This window comes from Choloepus didactylus, chromosome 9 (assembly GCF_015220235.1).
Source record: "Choloepus didactylus isolate mChoDid1 chromosome 9, mChoDid1.pri, whole genome shotgun sequence".
NCBI classification, from domain to species: Eukaryota; Metazoa; Chordata; class Mammalia; order Pilosa; family Megalonychidae; genus Choloepus; species Choloepus didactylus.
The window spans coordinates 29,051,891-29,065,534 of record NC_051315.1 but is presented as its reverse complement, the minus strand read 5'-3'; the positions used below and the strand labels follow the sequence as shown (position 1 = coordinate 29,065,534).

Here is a 13,644-nt window from a genome sequence, read left to right as displayed (position 1 = left end):
AGATGCAAAAGGACATAGTTTTTAAATTGTATCTCATCATGGATCTACATTTAATTGTTTACTCACTTGAAACTTAACATGAATCAGTGCTTTGTTTAAAGTCCCTGTTTCATGTCTGCAGTACATCTTCTAAACATTGAACACCTATTATTTATCTAAGGAAGAAAGCATATTTTTGGCAACATTCATGTTGGTTCTTGAAACATAAACATAAGTTTTCATTATCTTGTCAGCTAACAAAAGAAAACTCTCTTAGAAGTATTGATTATGTTATGCCTTGGGCATTTTCACTTTTCTTTCTAGTACTTCTTGTATGTCGGAATATTTGTTGGGTTTCTGCATGGATAGTTTTTGATACGGTCTTTTATCTTCAAACATCAGTGATTATGTACTTTTTACTTCTTTCTTTGAATCATAATTAGGTTCTTACCACATTTCCTTGAATTTAAAATGTTAAATTTACTCTGAAAGTATGAGCTCAAGACATGACCTTGATAGCTATGAAATTTAATAAAGATCTGTTTCATTTTGTAATGATGTCCAATCAAATGCCACTACTTCCGGTGAATATACTCAAAGGCAAAGGCACACAAAGGAATTCAAGTTTAAGAAGTAAAGAAGTAGGTAATCAGGAATTCCGTATTGACCAGATCTGACAGGATGACACCACTTCCCCTACATGTCCTTTGTGAAATAATATTGATCCATCTTGTCAGCTGAATCGATTGCCGGTACCAGGGGTGGCTGTCCTTAAGACTGCTCCCTGGGTATCAACTTGCATCACACTGGCTGACTCTTTTTCCCCAGCTCTGCTACGTACCAGGGAGAGGTTTTGCAGGCCCCAAAGATGACTCAATGTTGCACTATTTTAAAAGTAAGAATGACAATTCTTGCCCCTAATTTTAACTTGAAATACTACTTTGAGGGTAATATACATGATGTATCTTTAACACTATCATAAACCAACCTACAAAGTTAATTTGCTCCTATTTTGCCATTAATTCTAGATACTCATGATTTGCCAAGAACTATGTCAATGTATTAAGTTTTAACTTACAAAATCAGAGTTTTTATGGGGTAAATACCAACCATTCTTGTAGGAGTGATAGAAATGTCATTTCAAATTCTTTTCTTAAAATATTGTCACCAATATGCTTCATGGTCAAAGTACTAAGAAAATGCTCAGGTAGAGACAGAAAGTAGATAAGCAGTTACCAGGGGCTGAGAGGATGGGGAAATGAGAAATTATTGTTTAATGAGTACAGAGTTTCTGCTTAAGGTGATGAAAAAGTTTTGGAAATAGATAGTGATTATACTTGCACAGTATTGTGAATGCAATTAATACCACTGAATTGTACATTTAAAGTGGTTAAAAAAAATAGAAAAAAGGAAATGTTCAGGAATGTATTTTTGAATGGGACTACTACCTGGAGTATTATATGAAGTCTTCAACCCTTAAAATAGAAATGATCAAGGAGCAGGTCTAAAGACATGTATCTGAAATGATCAGTGAATTTTGATATGTTCTGCCCTATAAAATTTAGTTAAAAGCTGAGAGTATTATAGAATTTAAAGATAACATTAAGAATTTTAAATTATTGACATACCCAGCATTTTAAAATCATGAAGGAGTGGATTATATGGACATAAACTTGTGAACCAAATGCTAAAATAATGGAAGCATCTAGAAAGAGACACATTTCTTATGAACGTGAAGAAGTGCACTTTAAATAGTAAAACAATTTATAGGATATATTTAACTTTTAAGTTTAATATATGCTAAAAATATGAATGGAGTAAAATAATACTTTAGATACATTCATGGATAAATGAAAAAGAGATAGGAAAGTGACAGTAACGGAGAAAAAGTTATGAAGGGAAAGTTAGAAGAGCTGAATTCTAAGACCTGTTTTTCATTACTAAGATGCATATAACCTTAGTGAAGACTAACTTATCTGAGTTTCGGTTTCCTCAGAGCTAAAATGATAGGACATAATCAGTGATTTTTTTCTTTTATAAATCAGAGAAATACATTTTGTTGTTTTATTTTTCTTCAAATAAATTGATACTAAAATCTCCAAAATTAAAAATATATATAGATAGAGGGCTAGTTTGTATAGAGAGATAGGAGATGAGTTGATTGGGAGGCAGCCTGTGGGCAGCCTAACATGAACCTCCTTGGCCATCACCTTTTTTTCACCCATACCTGGTAACTTGAGATAACCAGGAGAATATAATTTGAAAATACTTTCATCAAATATATTTTATGATTCTAAGTCAGTTGTTTTCTTGTTTTAGAAAGAAAAACAAATTGTTGCCACAAAATATCTCTGGCTTCAGCTGTCAGAGGTACAATATTAAAGAACATGGACCACAGATTTATTTTAGTGCCTCAGTTTCTCCTGCCCTATGTCAGTCAGCTGATGTGGTTAACATCTCTTCTTTTTTTCTTTTATTTTAAAAATATCTATTAAGTAAGCTCTTGTATTTGAGGATTTATGAGTCCACTAATCTTCTCCTGGGAGTCTGGCATTGAGCAAATCATGTAAATTCTAAAAGAATTATTTTCACCAATATGAAATAAGAAAAGTAAAACTTTCTCCTGAGAAATATTAGTGAACTGTTCCAAATTCCTTGGATGAATTGTTTGTCAATTATAATTTTCTCTGATGATTTTTACTTTTTTTATCAGTTACTCTTGATTATTTGATCTTTATATGAAATTGCCTTACAAATTGACTAATATTTCTCTGGCAAATTATCTTTTTAAAAATCTTTTTTATTCAAATTCTGTTTTTTTTTTTTTAATAGTTACCTAAGGGTTAAGAAAGGAAGTCTTTTTATTTAATTGGATAGGTTTTCATTTGAAAATCTAATACTTTGCTGTTGCTTTTTAGGTGTGTTTTTGGTTTTATTTTGTTCTATTTTGTTTTTATAGACTCGAAGTTTATACTTTCAAAGTCTTTGTAACTGTATGTTGCCAACAAAACTGATTTTATCAAGTTGTATTTTCCTTTCAACTTGTGATGTTGACATTTTGCAGAGGCAGAATTAGGTGTGACTTTCCTACTTTGGATTCCCATATTCAGAAAAGACGTTTCTCCTTTAATAAAGCATGTGCAGCCCCAGAATGTAGAGTTCCATTCCTGTTTTCTAAGTGTGGACGATGAATCCGCTGATGTAGGGAGCTGACCTCTATTCATTTTTCCAGCAGATAATGGTTCCAAACTGTCCCTCATCAAATGCTTCTCCTTGGCTTTCAATCCCCGAAAAGTACTCAGTTAAAAGTTGATAAAGTTTTATGTATCCTTTGCCCTCAAGAAGTTAGAATCACTTTACTTGTTTATCTTATGTTTCCTCTTTGCCTTTTCTGAGGGGAAGGGAAGAGTTCTGATCGCATTAGCATATGAGGTACAAATTAAGTCAAGGACAATCAATAATATGTTTCCTAACTGGACTTTTTTATATTTTTCATAGAATTTCCAACTTGTGAGCCGCTGACTCAATTTATATGCAAAAGTGGAAGATGCATTAGCAGCAAATGGCACTGCGACTCTGGCAAGTACCACATGTTCGCTGTACAGCACTGAGTTGATTGGGGGCCTGGCTATCTTGACTGTCTTGTCTCTTTCAGAGGTAGTTAGTAAGATAAGCTTGCAGAGCCAAGTAAAATAGCTAAGGCAAGTGATGACAGGACAGCTGGCACCTCAGTGGAGATTAGCATTAAAGATAATGGAGTACTATGCAAAGCCCCATAGCCATGATGGAGATTTGTTTTCAGATGTTATGCTATACATAATCTAAGTGCACAAATATGAAGTAAAGGAGACAATTGAGAAAATGACCTGGACAGTAAGGTTTCCCAAAGCATTTATATAAAATGCTCTGTAACTTAAGGATGGAGTAGTTTATAAATTACTATAGAATTATCCAGATGGTCTCAGTACTATCACCTTGCTTCTTAATGTGCAAATGATGTTTCTTTTTCTTATACTCAATAGTATTATTAAGCTAAGTTATGCCAAATACAGGTAAAGGAATTATATATAAATCTATGCAATCTCAGACATTTATTTCAAAAATCTATTTGCACATCACCTTCCTCTGCCTTCCCTCCTGCAACAGTTTTTAATAAAGACTATAAAACATTGCAAATGATAGTGTACAACAGCGCACACATGGGAGCCAGTAGGGGGAGGGGTTCATAGTGGGTCCTCATTTTGGGGAGTGGTCACAAAAAGAATGAAATGAAGACATAGTTGTAACTTCTGTAGATGCTAAATAATAATTTTCCATAGTAAGTATATCACTACCTGTATCATTTCATGAAAGTTCTATAATCATGAACATCACCCCAGTTAGTAATTGTTTCATGACACAATAACGCATTTCAGTCAGTGGTTAGTCACTGTTGAGTGAAATAAAAATTAAGCTTCAAAATCCAAGGTCAAGGATTGTTTTTTCTCTTACTTCAGCAGTTGATACTAAGTCAGAAGAGAAGCGGTATAAAGATGAAAATAATTTTCCCATTGTCAATAGGAAGTATTGATCTGTTGATTCAGCATATCTTTTTCAAAATCTAAAACAAAACTGGGTATACCAAAAGAGATGTTAGATATTTTGAAAGAATACATTTCTCCATGGATCGGTTTCCACAAACTTAATGTTGATGCTTCATTCCAGATGACGACTGTGGGGATGGGAGTGATGAATTTGGCTGTGTTCACTCTTGCTTTGATAATCAGTTCCAATGCTCCAGTGGCAGGTGTATCCCAGGCCATTGGGCCTGTGATGGTGACAACGACTGTGGAGACTTCAGTGATGAAACCCAAATCAACTGTACCAAAGAAGGTTAGTAATTTTGTGATTCTGTGAAATCTCATTTTAAGTTGACAAATAATATTTTGGAGTTGTGGAGAACAAATATTATATAAAAAAGAAATTGCTCTTTGTATAAAAGATATACATGTGAGACTGGGTAAACTAAGTTGCTCATTTCCTTGCTTTTTCTCACTCTTGACTTTCCTGTCCCTGGTTTCTCACCTCAATACCTTTTAATACCGTCATATTTGATGCTTTAATTACTACTTTTCTTAACTCCCTTCAACTTTGGAATTACTAAACCCCAAACCAAGCCCAAAAAGGAAAAACAAATAAACAAAGTAAAAGGAAGTTATAATTTTTCCTTTTATTTCTTAAGGTTTTAAAAATCCTGTATTAAATGGGGATATATTCTAAATTGATTGACTTTCTGGGATGCAAGGTAAGAGAGGAAGAAGATCAAGGCCCTTGTTTTCAACATATCCATGAGTAGCCTGAGCTTGTCATTTATCTTGGTTATTTTGCAAAAGTTACTCAGCCAAAGGGTATAATAATAAATAAGAAATTGTTGGAAATATTGCAGAAAAAGAAATGGTTAGCCAGTTGAACATTCTGCACAATCAATACCACTTTTAAGTAGAAGTTTTCCTTCTGGTAAGAAATTAAAAGTACTTGTTATTCATTCTTTCTTTTGCGCTACAAATATTTATTGAGGACCTGTCATGTACCAGGCACTGTGCTAGACCCAAGGAACAGATAAAAAGATGGAAAATCAAGGTCCTTATCTTTAATCAATTTAAAAATCTAGCATGAAAACAAACAATAAAATGATTTATTTAACGGGGTGGAGAAGGGAGAACCATGTACTATGTAGTCATACAAAGGGAAGCATTTTCAAAGTGTTATCTAGGAGATATATTTGTCTTCTGCAAATATTTGACAACCTAGAATATGGAAATTTTCTAAAATATCTTACCTCTGACATGGATTCTTTTGTCTTTCTTTTTTTTTCTCCTTTCTCTCTTTCAACTATTAAATGCTGGAAAATGGGGCTACTGACAAAATTATCTACATAATACTAGGTTCTTGAAGAAAAACCCTGCCTCTGTCCTGAATTCCCTAAGTAATTTTTCAAAGACATTTAAAAAAAAATTTGGTTTTACCAGGATGACCTGGGTTACAAGAGTCAACAATAATCCAAATATGGTCAAACAATGACCCATGAGTAATGAGGCAGTGAAACATGGGACCTCATGATCACTGGTCTTGACATGATTCATGTGTTTTTCTGGCAGTGGACATAGAAGCTGTAATGAAAACAGAAAATGGCTAAAATTTTTTTATGACAATATCTTATAAGAATTAACATGAGCATATTTGAATTCAATTTTGCTTCAAAATTGGGAAAGGAATGAAATATATTTAAAGCTACTACTTAATGTTATCTGTCTCTTTTATTCTTCATTATGCAGTAAGTTAACCATATCTGTCTTTCCAGTAACTTTCCTAAGTTATCCTCCCTTTCTCCTTCTATCTCTGTCTCATTCTTGTGTCCTTTCTCAACTCAGTTAGTTGTTCCAATTGTTTACATGAACTAGAACTTTTTGCTTATCATTAACCCAAAAGGGGGAAAAAGTATATGTAAAGATTTTTTCATTTTCCTTTTTTGCATATTTGAAACATTCATCAGGGGTCTAGTTGACATTCCATTATTAAATTACACTTTAAATGTAAAACTGCATTTTCACCTCCTCACAGATGTCTTTTTAGGCTGCCCGTGGGGTGTGCATCTGTGGCCTGCTGGCACTGCCCCACAATAAGCTGTGAAAGATAAATTGCTGCAAAGTTAATTTATTTTCATCTTGGAAGTGAGATCCCATCCCTCTCTTCTGTGTGTATTTATCACTAAGTTAAAATGATCATTGCACATTGAGAAGTTTTGAAGACATTGATTTAGCCTCATGAGTATCCAAAATGAGTAGATCACCCCATTTTAGACTCTACCTAGATTTTCTGTTTTGGATAATTATAGAAACAGTGACTAATGTTAATGGCCTTCCTTTTTAGAGCATCTCGATTTCACTAATATATCACTGCAAAGGATAGACTGTCAATGCAAATGCCATGCATTTCTTAGATGATTATGCCAAAATGCTAAGGAAATGATCCAGATAATCTTCACAATTCTTGGACATGTTTCAAGCAAAAAAATGAGAACTTCCTGAACTCATTTATATTTATCAGATAGTAAATTGTACTAGTATTCTGTAATCAAGTATAGTATTCTATTCGTGGATACTTAAGTTGAGGGAATGTAACCTTCTGGTATGACTTTGGTGCAAGACAATTCATATCTCAAAGGTAATTTAAATATTTTTGTCCATCAATATATTGATTATATATTATGCCATGCAAGGTGTACAATAAATATGACACATAGAATTGTTAAAACTGATCAGGGAAGTCATTTGCACATGCAGGTTTTGTGAGGCCATTATCAAGGAACAGTAGAAACGTGATGCAATTAGTTATATAATTCAGTCCCAAAACGTGCTGTGGAAAAAAAATCAGGGGATTCTGGCTTGAGCTTCAAGACTGACTGTCAAAACTAATCAAATCCACCATATAATTGCTCAGCACTTTGCTTTACACTGCCTGGGTAATCAGAGCATATGGTACAGTTTCTCTCAACTCAAATAGTATTCAAACATGTAGAAATACTCTTGAATTAACTTTTAATAGCAGAGGAGCAGGAAAAAACAGGAAATGGAATGTTTCAAACACAGTCTCCATCTCAGAAAATTTCTGGTTTTAAGTTCAGTTCATCCTATATCTGAAAAAACTTTCGAAAATAAAAAAAAGAGAATTTCCAAACTAATGATCATTCTTTTTCATAATCAATATGATTGATGCATAGAAAATGTATAAATGGATAGTCCCTACTTAGATTAATGTGTACCCATCTCTTTCCCTCTTAATGTGGTGCTGTTCTTTCCTCCCACTTCCATACTCCCTTACTAGGCAAAGAAGAAACAATACCTTTCAAAAAAGGTCTGTGTTTTTTTAGAGTCACTGTTACCCATAGCTACACACACACACACACACACACACGCATACTACAACCTAATGAGAAATAGAAAGGCAATCCATAGCTCGTTGATTCCTTCTTTTTTTCAATATCTCTTTGCTCCAGTTCTTTTTGGTCTGAATCCTTTGGTTGGTACATATTTTTATAGTGAAACTTTTAAAAACCTATTTAATAAACAGTTTTGCAAGTGGAAAAATAAGTGAGGCTGAACCCTCACTACAAAAGCATTCTCTACAAAGAGAATTTGATATGAGGGAAGTTTCTCCAGAGCCTCGAACATGACCTTTTAAGTACTGAAAGTTCTTGTAAAGGTGATTTTACTTGTAGAGACATTAAGAATAAAGCTAAATTCAGACTTCAGTGTTTTCTTACAAATCCTTTAACTCTATGCCTGGAATAATAAAATAAGGATAATCTAGACATATGTCACGTCTATAAAATACCAAATATATGGAAATAATCTTATGTCACTGTTGACAGTTTTATTCATTTGAATTATGTAAACTTTCATTCTTATCTTCTTTCTGGTAATAGTCTCAACCATATTTCACCAAAGGAATAAAGCATTTCTAAAGTAAACATATGCAAATAGTTTGGTTTTTTTTTAGACAGCTATTCCCCCACATCAATTTCCATTCAGAAATTGTTGTAAAAATTTAGACCAAATAATTTCTGCAGAGACCTGGTGAAAAGGGAACAGGCTTTTCCTAGAATAAAAAGAATTTTCCTGTGGTTTCTCCTGAAAGCAACTTAAATATTTCTTAAATATTTGGATTTTTCTTTACTTTGAAGTGGCACCTGACCCTGATTTATGGCCTGTGTTCTTTAATGCCTTCTGTTTGGTTGTCTGAAAAGGAGATATTTACTGCCTGCTCCACTAAGCGAACAAGCTGGGTTATGCTGGAACATATGTGATCTCTTATTTACATTGAAAATACAAATTAAATGCAAATTTAAAATTAAGTAAGCATTGACCTTCACTTTTTGATTTATTATGAATAATCTTTAACAAGTTCCCAAATCCATTAGGCAGTTAAGTGTATAGTATTATTAATATGTATGATCACACGTGTCCATATTCTGCTTTTACTGTTTATCTTTGCTTCTGCTTTGAAAACTTCCAATTTGTTTCTCATTCATTCATTCATTGAATTCATTCATTCACTTATAATTCATTCAGTTATTCATAGAATAATTTATTTTATCTTTGTGTTTTCATAGTCAAGTACAATATTTGATACACAATGGATGCTCAGTGTATAGTTGAATGAAAGAGTATTTCTTGACCACAAAATTTGAGTATAACTCAGAATCCGTCTCTTATTTATTCTGTTTCGTATATCTAGTAGCTTTCTCCTGTTTACTAGCCTTATCCCCACATCCTAGAGTTTATTTCATGGTGATATACAAGACTAGGTGTACTGACCTAGTCATTCACATTTCCTTAGTACAGTGTAATTGTTTACATTTATTCAATAAATGCTTGCAATTTCAACTCAGCATCCAATAGAACAAAACAGATGAGTATGCGTCTCTTATTTTTTTTTGTTATTTCTTATTTCTTTACATATGAGTCTTCTCTACCCAGTAGATAGCAGAGTAGGAAAAGTATAAATCTTTTTTAACTATTATGTAACAGTAAGTGCCCAGTGACAAGATTGCATTAGTATTAACACAGGGAAAGAAAAGGAATTAACATATATTGGTGACCCACTAATTGCCAGGCACTTTACATTTATTTCATTTAATCCCCACAATAAATATTACTCAGAAAGGTTAAGATACTTACCCACGATTGCACAGCTGGATTTGCAGACAAAGGTTGTCTGCTTTCTATTCCTACATTCAGCAGTCTGGTTCTGCAGCTATGGAGTATAATCAGACTCTTTTTATTTCTAACTTTCTATGAATTAACTTCTATATGATCCCTAAATAATTACAACCTTGTTCTCAACTGCATACTCAGTTTCACTTAAATATGAGAAAGACTTTTCTACTTTCTACAAGTCAGTGTGATGAAATTTATCAAAGGGCACTAGAAGGGCCTGAACTATTACATTCAATAATTATAATAAATCTGTCTTTTTTTGGTTTCTATTCCCCTTTCCCTCCCACAATTCACCTTAATACATGGGAATTCTGGAACTTTGTCATTGGAATAGCTGTGGGCATTCCCACACAATCTCTTTAGTCACCCAAAGAATATGTTTGTTTGCCATTAAACTTTTACCTCATAGACTCTGAAAATGAGGAAGCTTAAAGGAAATCAAAAGATCATTTAGTTCAGGTCTTTTAATGCGCAGAGGAGGAAAAGGGCTCAGCTAAATAAAATCCTATCCTTATGTGTGTATAATAATATATTCCTCCTGGAAGAAGCTGTTAACATTCTGTGTCAGAGATGCTGAGTTTGAAGACTTGGAACTGATAAGACAATTGCAGGGGAGATTTTGGATTTGAATGATGATACTAAATTCTCTGTGGAAGCTCTGGGGAGGGCAGACAGTACTACCAACCAAAAAGAGACTAAAATCTTAACCTGGGTTGCTGAATCCACAAAGAACAGTGCAGATATCAAAACTTGATTTGCAGCTAAAGATTTAGGTTACACATTCAGCCATGGAGAGAATGGAAATTAAAGCCAACGTCTTTTAACTTTTCATTCTATATTGTATGCTATCTTAGCTGAGCCACCAGGATTTTATCAGAGTTTGATCCTTACACACCAATAAATACTGTCCACAATTAGACTCAGTCATCTGTTTAGTTTTATTCCTATGAAATAAATTTTCCTATGAAAATATTCTGAAGATACTTTCAATTTCTTTTTACCAAAGCAAACAAAATCCGGTATTAGTTCTTAGTCGCTGAATTTTATTGAGATTAAAGTATTGACTTTGCATTTGGGTAAACTAGCAAATTATGTTATATACTCAGCCAAATCATCCAGGCTTCTGTACAAAAGTTTCTTGATCATTCTCTTTTAATGAAAAATATCTATTATTTCCTGACAAAATACAATGAAAAGCAAATTTAAATTCCATCTAGTTTTAGAGATGTCTAATATCTGTTTTCAATGAAATTACTAATTGTTTGTCTTAACTTTATTCTCTGACAAATTGATTTATTTTCTTGAAAAATGTCGATACTGAGATATCAAAACATTGTTAATTATTAATGGATTTTATCCATAGGAAGCCTCTTTCTGTTTTCTGGACAAAATAGCTCTTTAAAGGTCATTTTAAACTTAATATAGCAAACAACTGTTACATCAAGAGCAAAGAAATCTCAAGGCTTTTGAATCAATTAATAACAAAGCCCGTTTTGAGCATCTATAATGTTCCCAGCAATTTGTTTATCAGGCAAATTTAACGAAATCAGATAAGAATAGTACTGAAAAATGAAATGTAGAAGTGTTCATAAAATTGGAAGAAAGAAACCAATTCTCCTCATTTTTGCTTTGCAGAATATTAGGAATGGGTCCACACTTATTCCTAGATAAATTTGGCTTTTGTATTAGGAGAATAATTATGCACCTTAATTCTAAACTGCAACATCTCTCATGATACTTAAAGATATAATTAATGGCTAAAGTAAATATGCAATGAAAATATTTAATTTTAATGAAGATCCTCAACTTTTGTCCTGTTCTTTTAACAAAGGTGAAAAATAATGTCAAAAGTGAATTGATTCCCATAGTCTTTACATTCTGCTTTTGCCATTCTCAAATTGTGGCTTTTGAGCAGTAAAATAGTAGGAATTCAGGCATTCAGCAGCAAAAACAAATAAACAAAAGGAGACAAAGTGCATGAATAATCTAAAACATAATTAATTCACTTCTTAATAATTGAATAGTGGCCATGCATTTGCGAGAGTAAAGAAATAAGTAAAGGGAGAAAACTTTGCCTTTTTCTGTAGATATTGTTTTTGGCTCCTTTCAGAACCATCAGCATTTGTTTTCTTACTTATGTGGTGCTTCAACTGAATTTATGCTTAGAAATTATATTTCTGAATTGCACCAGATTCACTCACTTTTTGAGAGGGCATTTATATGAGTTCTGACTTGGTATTTTTGAACACTTGGGCTTCCCAAAGAAAATTTATTATCATTGTCTGCATATAAAACTTTTCTGCAACTAACTTGAGTGCTTAAAATCATAACCTAAACTATTCCAACCTCCTGGCATGGAACACTGACTAGTATGAGAACCTGTCAGCACAGCATGTTTTTGTTGTTCTTGTTGATATGTAAATATTTGAATGGGAGATTCTGTGAATTATAAACTGTGAATTATAAACTGTTTATAGAACAGGAATCAACAAATCTTTTCTATAAAATGTCAGATAATTAGTATTTTAGAGTCTGTGGGCTATAATGTCTGTCACAACTACCCAACTCTGATGAACCACAGGCAATATGTAAACAAATGAGAGTGGCCATGTTCCAATAAAACTTTATTTAAAAAAAAACAGACAGTGGGCTGGAACTGCTGACTTCTGATTTAGAACCCAAGCAGAGATACATTTTAAAGGAGCTGTAATCCTGGATAATCCTTTATGCCTATTCTTCACAGAACATCAAATTATGGGGAGAAGAAAGGACCAGTGAAAGAAGAGATTAATCTATTAATAATTATTAAAAATAATATTCTCTGGCCCTTCCTCAAATATATATCTAATTTGTATGAGCTTATCCACATTCCCCCTACATAATAATGTTCTACATTATTTTTAAATGACATGTTATTTATTTAGTAAACATTTGAAGGCATGCTATAAGCTAGACTCTTTGCTAAACAAAGGAATAAATTCCTAATGTAAAATATCTGCATTGTGTTTTGTTCTACTTAATATTTAATATCTAACACATCTGTTAAGACAATTGATTAATTTGAACAGTGAGTGAAAAACTAGGTTTCTCAAGTGCTTTACATAAGACAATACAACATTTTAATATTATCTGTTTACTTTTATTTATGTAATGTAGGAGTTTATGATTCCCATGATATATTAGGTTCTAAATGAAATATTCAGAGTAGAGTCCCAGATATTAAAATGTAAAATTTTAGTGAACTAAAAGCAAAGTTTTCTTTGTTTTAGGTAGATTTGACTTCACTAATATTTTAACTTACTAGGGTGATATTTAGTACCCTAAAATTTTGCTTCAATAAATTGTGTGTGTTTGTGTGTGTGCGTGTAACACTAAAAATAATTGAATTTGAGCTTAGATATCCACATATTCTTTTCTATTCCTTTCTATTCACCTTTTCCTACTGATTCAGATAATAAACTAATAAAGATCTAAAACCTGATCTCTTTTATATCATTAAATTTACCGTTAAATCCCATGCACTCTTAAGTGGTTTTGAAGGTCCCACTCCTCTCCTTATCATGATAAACCTCAGTGGGGATTACATAGGGGGACCAAAGGAGTTTGTTGGAATAGAAGCCCAGGAAGTATGACTGTGTGGGAGGAGGGAAGGATGGGCGGTGAGAATAATATACCAAGACACATGGCAAACTAGTTGACTCTCAGGCAGTCATCAAGGTCCAATGGCATAGGAACAGGCTGATTTAAGAGACAGGATGCAGGCTTGGCTTCACTGGTAGTTCACAGCAGACATCATATTACCGTAAGATAGACAGCATCTCCCGGGGAATCCATCCCACATTACATGTAAAAGAGCACTACAGTGTACCACCACCAGTGTCAACACAGGCTCTAGTCAGTCAACTCA

General features: G+C 33.2%; 1 protein-coding gene across 5 annotated transcripts in view; it reads left to right on the top strand.

Annotated features, from left to right (window-relative positions):
• The window catches only part of LRP1B (LDL receptor related protein 1B), a 1,893,223-nt gene that overhangs the window by 1,148,048 nt on the left and 731,531 nt on the right, over positions 1-13,644 (top strand). For all 5 annotated transcript variants that reach the window (XM_037849262.1, XM_037849261.1, XM_037849260.1 and 2 more), the window contains 2 exons: positions 3,478-3,558; positions 4,684-4,851. In XM_037849262.1, the coding sequence (XP_037705190.1) occupies positions 3,478-3,558; positions 4,684-4,851 (249 nt within the window). The remainder of the gene's footprint in view (positions 1-3,477; positions 3,559-4,683; positions 4,852-13,644) is intronic.